Consider the following 20,007-nt stretch of genomic DNA (forward strand, 5'->3'; position numbering starts at 1 on the left):
TCTCAGGCTTATTTCTAACAGCACACGCTCATCTCCCGCAAACATGAGCCCATCTGTCCTGGGGTTTATGGTCACTTGTAGGCCTCTCCCTTTTTTGTGGCAGAAACACCAGCACCCAGATAACCCCATGGTCACAGGTATGAGTACAAAGAGCAAGTCCCACTAGAGCAATGCCAGGAAAAGTCCCTTTTTGGAGTCTGAGCAGTCCCTGAAGTACATCCTAAAGTACACTGCAACAAGGCAGGGGCAGGCTCTTGCTGCCTGCCCCCACAGCACTGTGCCATCAAAGAAGAGCTGTGACCAGCCCTTGCTGACTCCCATTCCTCTTGCCACCTTAACAACATCTGCAGAACACAGGCATTAGAGGTCAGCCACTCTGCCCTGTCTATCATAGGCTTTCTAGCATATCTCAAGACCTTGAGGGAGGCAGAGCCTGTCATATCTCACGTCTGAAGGTGTGTATTGCAGGGGCTTTCATGGAGCCACAGACAATGGTGACAACTATGCTAATGTTTAGCAAATTCTGCAATAGAGGCATATACCCAGAACAAAAAAAGCTGAACTCTATTTACTACTCAGCTAGCACTTGCCATGTGAGCTTGAACATCTAACCCAACTTGGCTTCAGTCCCATCAGCTGTAGCATTGAGTTAGTTATCCCAAAAGCAGTGTATTCTCTATCAGTAGATGTGTATGGTATCATTAAATCCTTGTTTTAACAGTGTTCCTATAGAGCTCAATTATATATGGCCCAAGCCACATGCTTGCTGTTTTAGCTTTCTCTCCTAATAAGCCTTAATCTTTTATTACAAAACGGAAGCCACACTTAAATATGAATTCCATTGACTATTCTTTTGAAATTCTTTTACATGCCTTAAAACAAATAAAACCTAATCAATTAGGTGGGACAAATATAACTAAAGCACTCTAATACAGTCATCAAGATTTTTGGTTCTAAGCACCTAAATCCAGACGTCTAAATATGACCCTAGTTATGATTTATGACTCCTAAACCACCTACAGTTTCATGTTTTCAAATACATCCTGAAGGCTTTGACAAATATATAGTTTAGGTGTTTCAACATGATTTGATATTTTTTTTCTTTTCTGTCCTTCAGAATTTTGTTTTTAAATGTTCTGGCCCTTCAAATGATTGTTTCCTTCTCTGTGTACTCTACCATTCAGTTTTCCCTATTCTGATTGTTAAGTCAGTATGCACAGAAAAGTAACAATCATATCTAGCTAGTGTCTACAATATTCTCTGATTGCCCTCCCAAATATTAAAGCAATTTTTTAAAAAGAACTCTGTGAATAAACAGGTGAAATCTTGTCTTCCAGAATTAAGCTTCCCAGGGGTTATCATCAATATTAAAGTTGCAATTTAATACTGGCATACCAGAGCTTACCAAATACTCCTAAAAATCCTGAGTAAATATGCATAGGGGTGGATTTTATTACTTAGTTTTTACCACTTCCACCAAGTTAATAAATACAGAATACCAGGCCAACTCCCAAACAGACAGTCTCCAGCCCTTAAAACCCAGTAACCCCTGGAAACAGTAATTCACTGTTTCTGCAAAAGGACTTGAAATCTACAAATTTGGCTGAATCATGTCCAGAACACTTTAAACTTCTCACAGAAATGAATCAACTTGTTTGTCTTAAAAATAACACTCCCAAAGGAATGTCAGGTGGCTTGTGCATGTCCTCATTTAGCCCTACGACATATGTTCTCAGACACTGAAGCACTTCATTGTGTTCTTGGCACACTGCCCCAGAGAGAAGGAAGTCATTGTTCTTCTTTGGTACACTATTCACAGAACTTATTATTTCTCTTATAATTTCTGGAAGACTTTTGCAGCTGAGAATATCCTAACAATCATTTTGGGTGGTAGCAATTAAATAGGGATGGAAAACATGATGATGTATGAGTATGTACATATGTAATTCACCATGTCTCCGGTGTAACGAGTCATCCTTTGTGAGATTGAATGAAGAGGCTTACACAACTATACTTGGGGAAAAAAAGTGTTGGGCAACCCACACAGTTGTACTGAATTGCCATGTTCCACCTCCAGTTTTACACCTACAGACGTTGCAAGCACACCAGCATCTATTTTATCTTTGGTTTAAATCCTTTGGCACATGCTCTTCTCAGTGACACTTTGGTCACTTTGGACACTTCTACATCACTTTCAGCCACTTTAAGTTTGTTCTCCTTTCTTTTTTAACATAAGTAAATTCTAAAGTCCTTTCTGTGATCGTCAGACACACAAAGCACATTACTTAGTGCTGATACCCTCAACAGTGTTCCACCAAAGTGCAGGTGCCATGTGTTCCCACTGCATGCCAGAATCAGCATCTCCCAACCCACACTCATCGAGTCTTCCTTGTGTAAAACACAGTCCGTGTGGCTGATGCACCCTACAAAATGAAGATATCACAGGACACATTATAGCAAGTTCTATCTTATTTTCAACCTTTCAGGCTGCTTCCCCACAGATATAAAAGAACAGCAAATGCAGTGGATTTCATTTTCTGAACTTGAAGTATTTTATTTTTCACCTAGATACAAAGAGGCTTACAGGACCTGCTCCTGTATTTTTAACCACATCTTGATTATTACAAAAGGACAGTCTACTGTATAGTGGTGAGTTTTTTTTTTAAAAAAAACCTTCAAATTCAAAAATCAAAATATTTCGTTTCAAGACTGAGATGACACAATAGAACTCAATATCAGAAAAAATAAAGAAAGCTTAGTGAGTAAAAAAAGTCTGGTGTTTATCTGAAAAATCCCCACCAAATAAATTTTAGCAGAGAACAGAAGATGGTAATACAATTACTTCTTTTCAGGAAGTTGCATCAGCATTTATAACTGATACTTTACAAATTTGTGTGTGTGTGTGTATAGATATTTCTTTTCTTTTTAATCAGCTTATTTCTACAGAGAAGGACTTTTGATCTAGTTTTATCAGAACTGACTCACAAATGCTCAAAACCTGGAAGAAGCATTTCAACCTTTTCTGGACAATTTGTTTTGTTTGGTATAAAATTGTTTGCTTAGAGACTGACTTGCTATCACTACAGATTCCAGAAAATGAACAAGTAAAGTTAGTTGTGAAATCCCTCAAAACAATACCAGTTGCCGGTATATGTGCAAGTAAATGCTATTTAAATTTTTAAGCCTTTCACTCAAAATGATTTTCTCTTCATTTAAACAGTATAAAAAAATTAGTAACAACATGGATTTTCATTAAACCTTTGCTTCAAAACTTCACAAATCTTTATCTGCACATCAATGTTTACTCCCAACTATCATGAACATCACTGAAATTGTCTAGAGAAAGACACATTAACATAGGCTTTTCCTTATACTTTTATTAAGACAAAAAGACTTCATATTGAAGTTTATATAAGCTTTGCAGCAAGACATTGGGAAATAATACAGATAATGAAATTAGATATTTATAGAACTTCTGCAAGGGCAACACTTGTGTTTACTTTTAAATTTTCAAGAATTGTCTTCAATTCTAATCACAACCAGACACAGAAGGAGACTTGGCCCCATGTTTATATTTCTGTGTTTTGGTTTATTTTCTACAAAAAAAAGTTGATATAAAAATAATGAAAAAATTAAAACTTTTTCCAAAAAAATCAAGGATCATAGAAAGACTAATGTCACACTAGTCCCTTCCTAAAAGTAACAGTAAAGTTTGCCAAATAGTCCTGTACCCATATGCCAACCACAATTTAATCAAAGAAAACATACTACCAACATAATTTTCTGTTTCCCACCACTGCACAGGGTTCTGTGTTTCACTTCCATCTGCTAAATGTTTCACAGCAGTGAAGTGCAAAGTAGATGAGGTAAGAAACACAAATACAATAGGCTTCACAATTTTATTAGGGCTTGAACCATTACTGATCTTATACCACAAGAAACTATTTAGCATGCAGTACATTATTCACTGAACAATGAGAGACAATTGAGACAAAAATACCTTTACTGATATTTTGAAAACTAACTTAAATTATTTTTGCAAGAATATGAAGTCTCAGAATTAGAAATAAAGTAAAAAAAATTTCAAGAAGACCTTGGGTAAAATGTGGTATTTAGTACGTCAGAACAAGCTGAAATTTTTCTTTAAACTTAAATCAAGAATGAGTACTCCCAATATCACACTTCTTTTTTAAGGTAAATTCACATAACCCATAATTAAGTAGTCATAAAACAATCAAACAGAAAAACTCTAACTCAAACCAACTCACAACACTCAAAACAAATTTGAGGAACACTTGATCTGCTAAACAAGAACAGCTAAAAGCCATTTACAGTCACCTGCAGGGAATTCTTTCCTAAAATATGGAGGCAGAAATTTTGCCTCCTAATAAAATCCTTGCAAGAGAGAGGCTACAGAATGTTCCCCAATAATTTTTTTTAAATTTCAATACTATTCTGAGTAGTTGCAGTTTTGGATTAAAACCTTTCTGCTAACCTATTCTGCTCAAAATTTATTTTTGCTATGACTGCAGTTCACATTATCAATCTCAGTCTCTGTCTATAACCATGGCATGCTTCCTTGAAGTATAGGGCAGGACTTAACTCCCATGACCCCTTCCAAACTCATTCTCAGAAGTTGTGGCTGTTGTTGCAGTAGCAGAAGTCAGTGGGATTACACATTCCAAACCCTTCTTTTCATCTCTACAATTCAGAAGAGGATTTGGTACTCCAAGGTACTTTTTCTTCAAAACAGGATGTATAAATGACACAGATGTTCAAGCATCCATTTTTAACTGTCTTCTCACCTCTAGTGGATTTGAGTGTGTACATTTCCCAGAGAAAGAAATCCTGTACTTTGAAGGTCATATTGATACTCTGCCATTAAAGATAATACAAACCAGTGAACAAATAACAGGTAGATGTGAAGTGGTGTTTGCTCCAGTTTGTAAAGGAACATAACCTACTGAAAAACAATTTAGTAGGCAAAGGAGGGAGGGGACCAAGGAAAGGTAAGAGACAAACGAAAGATATTGGTAAGTTGTTAAAAAAAGAAAAAAAAACCCAGAAAGAATAATTGATTGAATCAGCTAAGCAGCTACAAGATTGACAGAGCTGGATAAGAACAAACTATCTAAAGCTGCCTTTTTCATTTTAGACTTTACTTCTTCCTCATGAAATACACTGCATTGCTCTGCTGGTTGAGAGTTCCTCCACTATTAAACTGATAGAATAGTCTACTAGTGGATCTGTGACCTAGGTCCTTCAAAGCTCAGGATTAAATGTGTCTGTCCCGTTGAACACGAATCAGCCATGTGCCCCTGCACTAATTAAAGTGAATCATGTACTAGGTGGCATCAGAACAAATGCAACTGGCAAGCAGAGGGAAGTGGTCATAAATCTCTATTTAGTACTTGAGAGACATATCTGGAATATGAAGTTTTGGGCTCCACAGTACAAGACACACTAGAGTGGGTTCAGAGAAGGGGCACTACAATGATTTAAGCTAGACAAAATGATGCACAAGTAAAGGCTAAGGGAGATGTGTTTGCTTAATCTCAAGATATGAAAGCAGCCACAGGTGCTACTGTCTTCATGGATGTGGTGAGTGATTACAGGGAAGACTGAATCAGACATCTTGGAGGTGCAGAGTGAGAGAACAAGAGGCCATGGTCATACACTGCAGCATGTGAACAATCAAGCTGTTCAGAAAAGCTGTTCATTTTCTCTGCGGGAGTGGTGAAGACCAGTGCAGAGTAACCAGACAGGCTGTGGAATTTAGTGGCCAGTGTTCCACCCACAGCATTAATATTCAAAATCCAGCTGAACAAGGTACAGTGTATCTAGTCTAAACTCTTAAACTGTCTTTGATTTGAGTAGGAGATTGGACTACATGAACTCCAGAGATCCCTTCCAACCCAAGATTATTCTACAGTTCATCCCTACTTGTTGATATCCCTCATTCTGTGCTATGATGGAAGCAGTTATCAAAAAGGGCAAAATTCCTGCCAGACCTTCTCAATCAACTTTATATTACATAATTCTTCTCCAAGGATGCACTTGATAAGAAAGGATAAATAGCTGTGCTCTCAAAATAAGCTTTCTGCTACTGACTTATCTTCTTTATCACCAAGCTTCTGCCACACAGTTGCCTCCACACCAACAGCTGTTTCCAAGCCCAGTAAGAACTCAATTCAATCATCAACCTGCACAGGATTCACACCAAGAGCATAAATATTTGCTCCTCATAAATCACATGATTCTTTCAACTACAGGAACCTGTATATGCTAGACAGAAAAAAAAAGGCTGGAAAAGTTGCAAAATATGCACATGGATGTCTCTCTACATGTAGTTCCAGTTATTTTGAGATGTGCTTGTTTTTTCTTTTGAGTAACTATTTTAAGCTCTCAAAGATGCTATTCTGAGTATCAGCAGGTAAGAGTGAAAAGAAAATGAACAGGCACAATATCCAGCTTGCAAGAAGTATAATGACTAGCACAAAGATGGCTCCTCAGCTGGTGATGCTCCTAAACAACACTACAGGCTAATGCAGTGTCACTTACTGATGAAAAGTAAACTTCTCCTCATGTCTCTCCATCTCAGCTACTTTGTCACATCTCCCAAAAAACAGAGAACTTTGTTGGTAGGAATATGAGTACCCTTCATCTTTTCTGTTACATCTAGTGAGTTACAGAAATTAAGTAGAAAGTTTAGCTGTTTAAGATACGCTTAAGCATGTTTAAGCATACTCTCTGCACATGTGGAGCTCAGAACATTTCTGTCCTAAACTGGCAAACCCAGATGATTATCAGAGGATGGGATCTATTTAGTTAGTTAGGTGAACCCTCAGCAGGGTTGAAGCCCTGAACTTCAGCCTGTTGTAACAATGCAAAGTGGAATAGCCATAATATCAATGTTTTTCCACAGTTCTCAATGTGGTAAATACTGTTCAGAAACCACCTTCATCAACAGTACCAGGGAAAGCCTGGTACTATCCCCACAATACTCAAAGTACATTCCCCTGGAAATGCAAAGGCCTATACAGAAGCCTCCCAAATAGGAACATTTCCAAATTTTACAGAAACTTGACTTCAAAGTCTTCAAAAACATTTAGCACACTGAGAAGCAAAAAGCCTTCCTGCCTCCGGGGGTGAATGATGCAACGAAACATCTGCTATATTGACCATCACTGAGGTTGGGAACATTTGCTTCAGGTCAAGACTACGTTTTTAGCTGCACTACAGGGAAAAACCAGGAACTCACTATTGCAATAGGCTGGAAAAAAAAAATCCATTTGGCTAGAAAGTCTCACACTGCAGGACTGCTGTTACTTTTAAAGAGACAAAGAGCAGACTAATTGAACTTAAGAACTGCCTGTTCAGGATCCAGGCTGTACAATGGAAGGAATTCAGGTCTGAGAAAAGCAGCATTCCCCGTCTCCCTGGAAAAATGCCCTGAGAAGATCAGGGAGCCCTTGAAGGGGCAGTGTGAGACCCACTACTAGATATCTGGGACACCTCAGGCTAAGCCAGGCCAGGGCCAGTCGAGTTGGTACAGGAAGCCACTCACTTCATGAGGCTGCCTGGAGGAGAACTTTGGCTGCTGCCTTACTGATCCTGCTACTTGTTCTCCCAAAGGATTTGGAGACCAGGTAAACAGGCATCAGAGAAACATAACAAGCATCCCAAGAGCCAGTCTACAATATTATGTCTTCTCTGCAAAATGAGGAGTCATAGTATCTTCAAACCCAGCTGAAATCCAGGTACCTATCACTTACAGAAACATGCTGCAGAATGGATTCAAATACCCCACAAACCACACTGAGCTCTGCTTCTTTCTACTCCCTTGCAAGGACTTCAGAATCAGACTGGTGATATCTCACTACTTGTCTCCATCACAAAATTGTCCTAATCATTGGATTTTAGATAACCAAGATCAGACTTGTTATATCTAGAAAAAAAAAATATATATGTATGTACTTACCCACCTTATTAGTTCATCATCTTGGCTGGTAGCTTTTATCCTTAAAATTTATTCCAGAAATTTAGGGTATTGAATATTTTTATATGGGTCTCATAAACAACAAATAGCATGTTAAACACTGTTGCAGTCCAATGCAACTCTTCATTAAAAAGAAAATAATGTACATTTTATATGCTTTATGTTTTTTAGTTAAAGTATTGATCTACTGTATTGATCTTGTCCATTTTAAGCTACTGCTGTAAACTCAAAATATTATTTTGTATTGTCACACCAGAATGTCAGCATCTTCCTATTTCTATTCAAACAAATAATTCAATTCAACCCATACAAACCACCCCATCTGAAAAAGTTACAGCACTCTTTTTTTACTTCACAAAGACTAAGGCTTTGCTAATTTTATAATGAGTGTGATTTTTAAAACTGTATTTATACAATTCAAATGGAAAGAAACCAAATGGCTTTTCTCCCACTAACAAGGGCTTGTGGAACAGCACACTGCACTTTGTTTCTGTTACTGTACCAGTGTTTCAGCTTCCACCAGTCTCCATGCCAGGAAAAAGACACAATAAAGGAATTCAGACTCAGTCAAGGTTTACTGTGTTCTTTTCAAACAGAAGGGTAAGGGTGCTACTAAAGCCACAGAAGAACATTTGCAGCAAAGGCGTTACCACTGCCAAATACTATGCTAATAGTAAAGCTTTCAAGGAGAGAGTCAGGGCAGGCCATGCTCAGAGGATGATTAAGATATGCATCAGACTAATGGAGAATGGAGCAGGAAATTCAGGAATGGAAAAAGCAGTAATCTCTCTGCTGCTCCAGAGCGGCTTCATTACAGTCACTTACCAAGGGGTAGGCAGAAGTAATCCCTTTCCAGTATTTACAATTTCACTTAAATTTAGCACAATGCTATAAATCTTGCCCAAAAGCTATTAAGACAATCTTTTCTTCCAAAGAGCTTTTCAAAGGGATATTTAATTCTTTAAATAAAATGCATTTTAAATGCGAGGATTTTTATTATGTCGAAATAATTTACACCTATGTGTTTACACCTACACAAGAGGATATCTGACCAGAATTTGGCAAGTATTTACCAGCCCTCATCTGGGTACATAACACACAAATGCAAATACCTCAGAGGAAAAATGGAGCTGATGTATTTCTTTAAAAGTGTTGTTTGTAGGCTTTTGGGTTTTTCGAAATGTGTGTGTATATAGATTGACATGAAATATTTTAATGCCTCTTTATTTAAATTACATCTAGAAAAGGACAGCTTCACCTATTTACATGCAAACAAATACTTCAGACATCCCCACTATCACCTCCCTTGATACAACTAAAACAATGAATATGCAAATCAAGAATACCTGAAAGCAGAGCTCCAATCTACCCAACTCAAAAAATGTAACCATAATTGTTGTATCCTTTATTTCTCTTTTTTCTCCTTCATCAGATCTCTTCTCTCTTCCTGCTGATCTCAATGGAAAAATATGGAATTCCCAGTGGCCTACAGACATTTGAAGGTGCTGGAGAGAAGACAAATGTCCCCTTCTACAGTTTTCCTACTCTCCATCCTTCTCAGGAGGAGGAAGACACATTAAGAAGATATCAGAAAGCAGAAGCTTGAGCTGTGTGTCCTCCCAGAGCTGTCATTGCTCCTGCCACACGCAAGAGGCAGAGAAAGAGGAAAGCTGGGCATCAGGCACATCCCTTGCAGGGGAAAAGTGGAAGCACATGAACAGAGCAATGAGCAGCCTTTCAAAGCTCAGAGAACAACAGAATTTCTTTTCCTTTCACTGAAAATACAGAAACAGGATGTGATTAGAGTTTCCCATCACTGCAAAGGGCTCCCATGCTGCCAGTGTCACAAGTGATGCAGTTTTTCAGGCAGGTGGCCACTGCAGGAGGGCTCAACTACACCAAATGGAATTCAAAGCTTTGCTTTCAAATGTAATTCACTCCTTATTTCCAGGGGAAAAACAAAAAAGCAAAAAAGAAGTACTAAGGAAAATACTCTTACCATCTGACACAGCTGGTCTTAGTAAAGAGAGTAAGAGGAAACTTTCACGCTAGAAAATCTCTGACATTTAATATCAAGGCCATAAAAAACTCAGAAAGTACCATAAGTGTTGAGAAAAACAATGTGCAATCAATCCACCAGGATCTTCCAACACAGGCAGAACCTGAGGTAAAATCATAAAAAACTCAAGTCCAAGCACAGAGCCCAGTGCAAGCATTTCCCTTCTCTCCAGCCAGAGTTGCCTCATATCACAGCTGCAGTGGAAGGAGCCTATCAATAAACCACAGCAATCAGGACCAGAACAGACCACTACGATTTTTTGCTTCTCAGCAAATGCCGCAACTGACAAACAGTACAGCTTCCAGCTTCCCTACGAAAAAGCAAGATGTTCTGCAGCATGGTGAACAACCAGTGAATGCTATATACATGTCCATTTTAAGAAGTCATTAACAAATATGTGTCATTGCACAATATGACATCTGGGTGTGAGTTTCGGGTTTTCTGCATTTCTGCTCAGTAAGAAATGCTTTATTTTGGTGACTGAAGTGCCCCCCTCTCCTTGTTTCTTATTTTATCCCTGTTTATCATTTATAAGACTACCTCAAACTTTACTTCACCCTTTGAATTTCAACTACAAAGTTAACAACTGATTATGATTCTAGTGCAAGATAAATATACAATTCACAGAAGAACAAAATTCTGTAAATATTACTTTATGCTACATTTCAACAACAACAAAAAAATCAGGAATTTGTTTCACTATCAACTCCTAATGTTTCCATACAGCAGTGCATCAGGCCCCTGTATGCAAGACATTTAGTGTCAGCCACTGTGATTAAAAACTAGGTTACTGCAGCCTTCACTGGATACCACAGGAAGGGAACACAGAGGAAAGGGTGGCTAAACTAATCATTCACGCAAAGGAGCAAAGGTCACAGATGGATCATTACCTCTTGAAGACAAGAAGCAATTACTTTTATAATAAAGATTAATTTCAACGTTAATAATAATAATAAGCATAATAATTGCTTTTAAAGTGTACGTCACAGAAAAATAGTGGAGGCTTCTTAACATTATTATGGTGAGTATTCACACATATATTAAAAACTTAAACAAGATTTTATTATTTACTGAACCTTCCCTCCTCCAGACAAATTTGTAATAGCCTTTTCTGAGCTACTCCTTTTCCACTTCTTTAAAACAGCTTACAACATTACTGTTACAGAAATCTAATATTTCTGATTAATAATCTATTAAATGCATGCTCTAGGTATTTGCAAAGTATCTTACAGTTGTAAGGAATTCATGAGTTGGTTGTACATCTAATTCTACAATATCTTGGCAGTTTACTCTAGGGTCACAGATAAAAGTCTGTTACTCTTATTCCATGAGGACCTTTCTCTCTTGATGAAAAGTTCAGCAAGAAGTAGACCTAACAGTATGCATAATACAAAAAACATTGCTGTAGAGAGCCAATACCAGTTTTTATATGCCTAATATATCAATTTCCACATTTTGCTGAGTATGGGACATGATGACAATGAGGTTCTAAAAGAGCTATTGAAAGCCATTGTGTCTTAATCTGTTCCTCTAATATTTTGAAAAATTGAGGTTTAAAGTGTGTCCAGACATGGATTTCAGCTTAAACTCCCCTGAGCCAGGCAGCCTTAACATAAACCTCATTACCTATGTCATGTAAATACTACCTAAATAATGTCACCATATGCAAGAGCTGCACAACTTTCAGTTGCTATTTACAATGTCTGCTTTCAGGACACAAATCTTGCTAACTTTTTTAGAAAAAAATCCTCATGTTCTGTAAAATATAGACTAGTAGCATTGCTAACCATTTACATGCCTTTAAAACCCTCCTTCTAGAACTCCAACGCTTTTCCATGGTTCTCAGTCGTTTCAAGGTTGTTGTATTCTTTAAAAAAAAAAATTGTCTCTCCCTTATATACCAGAAAGATCCTAAGGTAACCATGAAGGCCACCTGAAACCTGTTGACAAGGATGAAGAGGAACCAAGAATGGGTGGGTTTTGCCCAAGAGGGTTATGAGGAAAAAGATAAGCTGATATCTTTCACATTATTACTTTGCAAGGGAGACTGTGTCACATTGCTCACCCATGCTCATCTTAATAGGTAAATTTTCTCTGCTTGCAGCCTCCACAAGGTGTCTCCTGGCTTCCATCACAGCTTCCTTTTGTTTAAGGTTCATGAAAGACTCCCAGAGAGCTTTGGCAGCTGGATCACTGTAAGAAAATGACATGACTATAGTAAACATTACTTCAATAATGGAGTAAACTTACATCAACATTTATGTTTTGAGATGAATGCTTCTACTTACTAATCTCTCAGGTAGGCAGGATACAAGCAAAAATAAAGCGATATAAAAGCTTGATTATTCTTAGCAGAACAGTTGCTACAGTTTTACAGAAAAGCTAGATTTTTTTGCTACCAATTACAAAGCATTAGGATTCACATATAATAAATAAGCATGTCATTCTAAAAGTAACCACCACTGTTCAACCATGAGAATATCAGAAACAGTCCAAACTTCTTCAGTTACTAAAAAGCAATGGAAAGGATGAGCTCTAACATCCCCATGAGAGTTTATATCCCAAAGTTGGTACTCCCAGTGCTGAAGGCTGTTATAGTTTTGATGAACTACTGTCACTTTGGGTTTCATGGATTCTCCATATGTGAAATGAATAATCCATAGCAGAAATTAACTGTCCTTATGATTTCTGCAATTACAGATTTCCTTTTTGTTGTTGTTGCTGCTAAACTTAAATTAGGCATTTGTGTAGCTCATCTGCACTCAGTTCCCTGTCAGTCTTCTCCTTCCTCCAGGACACTGCACTTGTTGCTAGTGTGAATGAATTCAGTGTTCTCTCAGTGGCAAGGGAGGACAGGGTAGGAAAATCCCTTGCTTGGGGCTAAAGCCACACATTGGGATTAACTATGTTGATTTTTTTAAATGTATGTTTTGTTTTAAAGGAAAAGCTTCCCTCTGTTTTTTCCTCAGGAGACATTTAACTCCTAAAGATATTTTGATGTCGTTTACCACATGCTTATAAGCATGCCAAAACAAGCTTTGTTTCATGGAAATAGAAATCCATAATAATTCGATACCATTCCAGAGCAGCTGTTCTTACACTCTGCTGCAACAGCAGGGCTGTATTCAGCAAATCTGTGCTGTCTCCCAAACCAGGTAAGAGGATCACCAAGCCCCATTTCTGACACCCAAGCAACCCACATCCTCTGTCAAAGCCTGAGTGGGTGGAAGGACTATGGGAAAAAGGTCAAGTTATCCTTCTTCTGAACAAATCACAAATGAATAGGAAGTGCAAATCTCACCCTACTGCCATGGGTGGCAAAGAAAAAAAAATAAAAATCAGATGACCTAACACAGTCTTTCCATTTCTCTTTCACACAGTACCACTTGACCTCCTTCTAAACACAGGGGCAGGAGGCAGCACCTCCCAAAAGCAGCTGAGGCACCTGCACCAGCTCCCTCTACTCCACCACCAAGTGCGATCTGAGCACTGGTGCTGTGACTTTTCATGGGCAGCAGCTCTAAGAAGATTCTGCACAAGAAAAAACTACAGTGATATGTAACGTACAATAGTGCAAGAAATGAGAGATTTCCAAAGAAACTGGATGCTTCAATATAATATAAGAATTTATTTATGGAAAGAGCTGTCAAGCACAGGCACCCCAGGGAAGTGGTGGAGTCACCATACCTGGAAGTGTCCAAAAATTAGGAGATCTGATACTTTGTGGTATGGTTTAGTGGGCATGGGAGTACTCAGTCAAAGGTTGGACTTGGTGATCTTGGAGGTCTTGTAATAGCTCTGATTCTGTGATCCTCAGGTATGCTATTTTTACATATTATCTACTCAATTTACTCCCCACCCAACATCACTTGTAGATGCACTGTGTTGATCCTGTTCACCTCACATTCACAGGGGATGTCTCGCTGTCATTTACACCTGTGCCTGAGGTTTGGATTTTATAAGGCCACTGCATTGCCTGATAACCAATCCCTTCCTGGACATACAGTTCCAATACCAAATCTATAGAGATCAGGAACTGAACCTGCAACAGCAGGAAGCTAGGTTTAAAAATACTTTTTTCTATATTTGGAAGAAAAGAAAAAAAAGTAAAATTTCTGTATAGGATCTTTAGCCTGTTCTCATTCTCACAATTCTCTTCATCCCCATAAATGTAATCACAGAGTCTCACATAAACAAGATACCAGGAGCTGAGCCTTTCAAATAAAGGAAAACAAGCAACATAAGGAAGCTAAAATAAAAGCCTATCAGATTTTCCACATGTTTTTGTAGTCTCATCTTTCTCACTCTTATACTTCATAAAGGTACTTGGCAAACAGTAAAGTGTGGAAAACTCATCCTAAAAGCATCTATAGAAGTCAATAGAAGAGTGCATGTGATAAGGTTACACCGTTTTTCCATAATCCTTGCTGACTGCTCTCCCTTTCCACGCCATGTGTGGATCAGTCCCATCACTTCAGGTGGCAAGGTCTTAGAAAGCAACATGTATCACACTATTTTGTATCATCACTACCAGAAGTCCCTGTTTCAGCTGGTACTTCTACTTGTTAATAAAGTATAAAACCCCTCCAAAACAACAGACCCATTATTTTAAACTAAACAAAGAAACAAAAAATTAAGAACTAGTCATACTAATGCTTTAAGAAAGAAAAAAAAGGGGAGGGGTGTGGATTTACTTTTTGCTTTTTACAGTATATTCTTTTTTTCTCCTTTAGCCACAGTAAGTTTTTCTTTAATCTCAAAGATCAAAGTTTGCAGGACCCCTGAGAGCTGCTTTAATACACCAAAAATAGCAAAAAGCAAAACAACTATGGTACAGCCTTAAAGGAATGGAGAGTCAACCACACTCCTGTATGCTACATCTCTGTCATCCAGATTTTCTGTAGACATTTTTCTTCCCATTGCTTTGCAGAATAATTAGTGGTTTAGGTATCATATATATAACTATATATAAACAGGATGAGGGCAATGTATATCAATAGCTAACACAGTCAACTGACTAGGTCAATCCAGAGCAAACAATTTTTAAGCCCATTCTTTTTTTTTAAATATAACAGGGGAAAAGAGCCACAAAAGTACTTGTATTTTTTCTGCTGCTAACACTTTTCCCGTTCCCCTTCTATTACCCTTTCCAATAAAGGTTTTTGCTTTGAAAAACACCCACTCTTAACCTTCATCAGTAACAAGACAGGAATGACTGCTGGGAATGAGTCAGTAGGACACAGTACAGGGCTCTGGTGTTGCCTCTTGCCTGATCTGAGAAGTTACCACAACATTTTCCTTTTAGAGGTTTCTAACACTTGGAAAATATATTATCTTATCTTACCCTTTTGGGGAAACATTTGTCTGCAACTGCCTTCCAGCTCTTGTCATGGTGCCCTTCCCCTCCACTTTTTCCCATCTGCAGTTCCTCTGCTTTGGTGCAAATGCCCCAATCCAGTGACACTGGTAATCAGTGATTTCTATGGAACCCAGCACCCCCATTCAAATTTCTCCCTTGTCTTGCATTCCTTGACTTCCCAAGAACTATGTATTGATTTTACACATTATCTTATATTATATAATACACATTATCTTATATTTTACACATTAAAGTCAACCTTTGCACTCTGAAAGTAGTTTTCTGAAATGAAAAAGTTTTTTTTTTTTAAACATTCAATGCATTACAAAAACCTTAAAAGATATTGTCTGAATGATGATGGTTTGCTTAAGAAAAATAAATCCTTTACAGTTAAACAACAGTACATCTCAGGAATTCAAAAACACCTTTCAAAATAAATGTCACAAAATTAGGTAAATATTACAGTACACACTGGTGTGCTTTTCTATTACAAAATGTTTTGCAGGGCACAGCAAACCTTACAAAGAGAAGAGAACACTAAAATGCAGGGGCCTTTCCAGAAAATCAGTTTCACCAACAAGGGTAGAGTTTTTGCTCACAGATTTGATACCCTGTCCATTTCTTTTATCACTATAATCATTGTATTGTACCTAATCAACCAGTTATATCAGAAAACAGAATTTAATAAAAACAAGCGTAGCACTAACCTGGCAGAAAATTTATTAAACAAAAATATCACATTAAGTCCTGAGAAAAAGTGTAAGTCTCTGAAAAGCCCCACTGGACACAATTTACAAAAAGCAGCCTTTGACAGACATCTCAGAATTGCAAATTTCTCCCTTTCCCTCACAGACAAGCTTTTTTAATGAGACATTCTCTGTTCCAAAACTAATTAAAATTTAACTGCATATAATTTGTACTTTAAAACAACAACGAAAAAGATTATAAAGAAAGAGGGAGAAGTCTAGAAAACTAAAAGATGCAGCTCCCCTATTTCTGGTATTTGCATTCCAGTTTTCAAAGCTGAATCAGGAAGACAGAGGACAAAAGGACCAAGTCATCAGATCCATAGTCTATACAAATCCTAAAATGAGACACCAGTTGGCAATTGTGCCAGGAAAAAGGTGCTGATGAGAACCAGTCAGAGAGACTGGGATGTTCCATGCTGACTAAAGCTTGATGCAGGTGCTTCAAGGAGACATAGAAAAACAAAGATCAAAATCGATAATAAAATTATTTAGCCATGAGCTGACTAACTAGCTGGCTTCTCAAATTTATAATATCCAAAGGAAAGACCACACAATGAAATCCGTTGTTTACAAGATGCAGGGTGGAAAAGCCAAAACCCTGAGCAGAAGTAAGGGTACAGTATGGCAGGCAGTCCCTTCGGTCATGGTGCACTGGCTTCAGCAATACTCCCTGTGGGGGAACTTGCTCTCATTCCCATGGAACTCCTTTCAGTAATGTGTTCTGATAACTAAACTATTTTGTTTGATCTAGACCTTTACAGGTTGATTATCAAATGCTTAATCTTCCATCAGTTAAAATAATTGTAACTTACTCTCTTGATCTGGTCTGGTCCAGTCCTGCAAGGACAACAGTGCCAAGTTTATCTGACAGACAGAAAGTATCCCTATCCCTGGTTATTTGTAGGCTTAGAATCAAAGCTATTCATTTTGAACAAATTTGGGGAGAACAGGGGAGCTTGGTGGCACTGGGATGTGCTATTATCAAGCTGAAGATAGTAGTCTGGAAATAGGTGAAATCAAGCACCAGTCAATGGAGAGCAAACTCTCAGAGCAGATGCAAAACTAGAGGCAGAAATCTGGGGGCACTTACACTAAGGGGGCCCAGTGCTCAACACCACAATTTACCCTTGGCTGAAATGGCATGTGACTTGCTTCATACCACCAGTACAGAAAAATATTTACTTCCCTTACTGCTTCAGGTCTTGTCTATTATTTACAAATTATTAAAATATGGTCTTCCTGGTCTCTAATGCGAGAGCAAAAGGTCAGGAAGTAGTAAGCCTATACTAGAAAATACGTTTATTCAATTACTAAGTGCTCCTCATTTATCATTATGTTTTCAGATGTATGATTAGACCATTCCCAACCCTCCTAACATTTACAGTATCAGTTTGGCAATATATTTCTTCAATCAGCATGAGTAATTAACCAATAAAAACAAGTCAAACACTCTTGTCCAAGCAGCATACCATAATCACCAGAATTATCAGCCACACGTGTAGTCTCTGGCAAGCTATTGCGAATTATTATGATGTGATCTAATTTCCAGTCAAAGAAGATAAAAGTGACATGTGTATTATCTATTACTAGATTTTTGTCTGGACTTCTTTGCCTAACAGGACAAATTCAGGTCGTCCTGTTTTCTCCTTATAAAACACTGGCATTTTTTTTCAGTTACATGTAGGCCTTGCCATGCCCCCAGGCTTACTGAAAAACAGGTCAAAAGTCTCTTCCATAACCTTTTCAAAGGCCAAATTGAGAAATCAGTATCTACATACAGTTTCCTTCACAGGTCTCCTGTAGCTTAAATGAAGGAAGAAAAAGATGACTTTTTACAGTTTTATTTTGATTTTAAATCTCTTGGCATCATGTGGAAGCACAGCCTATATCACAACATCATAAACAGCAAATAACCAGGTAGAAGACATCATATGAGCAAGATACTAAAAAGGAAGAAAGAATAAGCAAATGTTCCTATTCATACACCTGGCAAAGGACATGGGATTTCAAACAGCAACTTGCTGACACAAGTTGACACAGGCTCTGAATAGAAGACAGAAAATAACTGTGAGTGGGCTTCAAAAATTAATCAACTGAAATGTCAGAATTTCAGCATAACAAAGTAGCCGTGTTTACACTTTCACAGATAAAAAAAATCAGAAGGAAAATTGTGGTAGCCTCAACATGTGACAGATTCTGTGGTTATTGTATCAGCAAAGCTTTCACCTTTCATCTATATAGCTTTACAACCCAGCTGCGTCTGTATATTTTCACAAGAGGAAGGAAGAAGGGAAAAATTCAGTAAAGATTAAATTAGAGGGTCGTTAATACCACAAAGCTGCCCAAAACTGAGTGACTGCTAAAAAAAAAGGGTGTGCTGCCAAATATTGCCTTTGCAGTAACACATTTCTTTAAAGACAACACAACACCCACATTAAGTGCACAGCACTTCAAAAAACAGCACCAGGTGGTCAGAAGACCATTAGTACGAAGGACAAATCCATTGCTGCAATATGCCGTTTGAATACTGATGAAACAAAAAGAAGGACAAGCCTGTGATAAGATGCAAAGATTTGGCTTTGAGCCTGGAGCAAAGGGCCAGGTATGAAGAGACATCCTCCCTCCTCCAACTGCCCCATGGTTTCAGAGACAGCAGAGGCTGCACCGGATGTGCTGTGGATTCCTGGGGACAAGCGCCAGCCTGACAACGTGGTGGGGACAGCACGTCCCTGGCTGCACCCCACCACACATACAGCTGCCCCCCATTGGAAACAAACAACAACATCTGGAATAGCATCCCCGGAACAGCAGCTCCTCCATGCCACAGGGATTGTGTGGACATGCTGTGGGGAATACCAGGTGGATGAGAAGAGCTCCACACGGCCACGTTCCCAGAACACAGCTGGGCTCAGAGAACGAAGCTGCTCTTCATTTCACCCTTCTGAAAGTCACCAAACAGCTCCAACATAATTTATCTAAAATTTTCCATATAGAAACAGCTATCAGTATTTCCAGGAGCTCGGTCTCTAGCATGGCTGCAATTTGAGCATATCCCAAGCATGTGCTCTTGATGGGCTAGGCCAATGTGTGTTCAACTAAAGAGTTAGCAATACTTCACTCAGAGAAAAATACAAAATCCACAAAATTTTTGTTTTCAAATAAATGTAAGCTGCACATTCCCAGAAGGGACTAACAGTATTTCTAAGAAAGCAAAATAACATTAAGTTTTAAAGTGGTTCCTAGCAGTGGGCTGTCATTGTGCTGTTGAACATTTTGTACAGTTGGCAGATCTGCTCAGCCTAATTAAATGCATTTCAGACAGTAGAAACTGGAACTATATTCCAATCCATCCTAACCTTAGAAAAAAAACATACAAAAAGCTAATGTCATCTTGGTAGTGTGCTTGCAGAAAACTGCAGGAGAATAAAAATTACCACCTCTGCCATAGATTAGCAAAAATTTTGTAAAATGGCATAACACACAAAACCTTTTTAAAAAGAAATTCTTTGCAGCCCTTCAACTTAGGACATTATTCTCACATCCTCACTTAGATGCATGTTAAAATGCTTCTATGTATTGGTTTTTATGATTAGAAAATGAAGCAAATAGTACAAAAAAAAGTGTCCAACAGCCAACATTAAAGAACACAAATGTGTTCCTGAATAATTTAATGGCCATTTCCCAGTCTCACTCCAAGCCCTCAAGCCACTCAGTGGGTGTAATCTGTCCTAGACTCAACTGTGGCTGTATACTTTGGCACCGAGTCAAAACAGAGAGGTTATTGTTTGATTTATATGCCAAGGGCCTCTTAGATAAAGGGCTAATGGCAGGCTGATAGCTT

General features: G+C 38.2%; 1 protein-coding gene across 1 annotated transcript in view; it reads right to left on the reverse strand.

Annotated features, from left to right (window-relative positions):
- Positions 1–20,007, reverse strand: part of SCFD2 (sec1 family domain containing 2) — a 187,877-nt gene that overhangs the window by 145,212 nt on the left and 22,658 nt on the right. Inside the window, exon 3 of the mRNA XM_030946849.1 lies at positions 12,124–12,251. Coding sequence (XP_030802709.1) covers positions 12,124–12,251 — 128 coding nt within the window. The remainder of the gene's footprint in view (positions 1–12,123; positions 12,252–20,007) is intronic.

This window comes from Camarhynchus parvulus, chromosome 4 (genome assembly GCF_901933205.1).
Source record: "Camarhynchus parvulus chromosome 4, STF_HiC, whole genome shotgun sequence".
Lineage (NCBI taxonomy): Eukaryota > Metazoa > Chordata > Aves > Passeriformes > Thraupidae > Camarhynchus > Camarhynchus parvulus.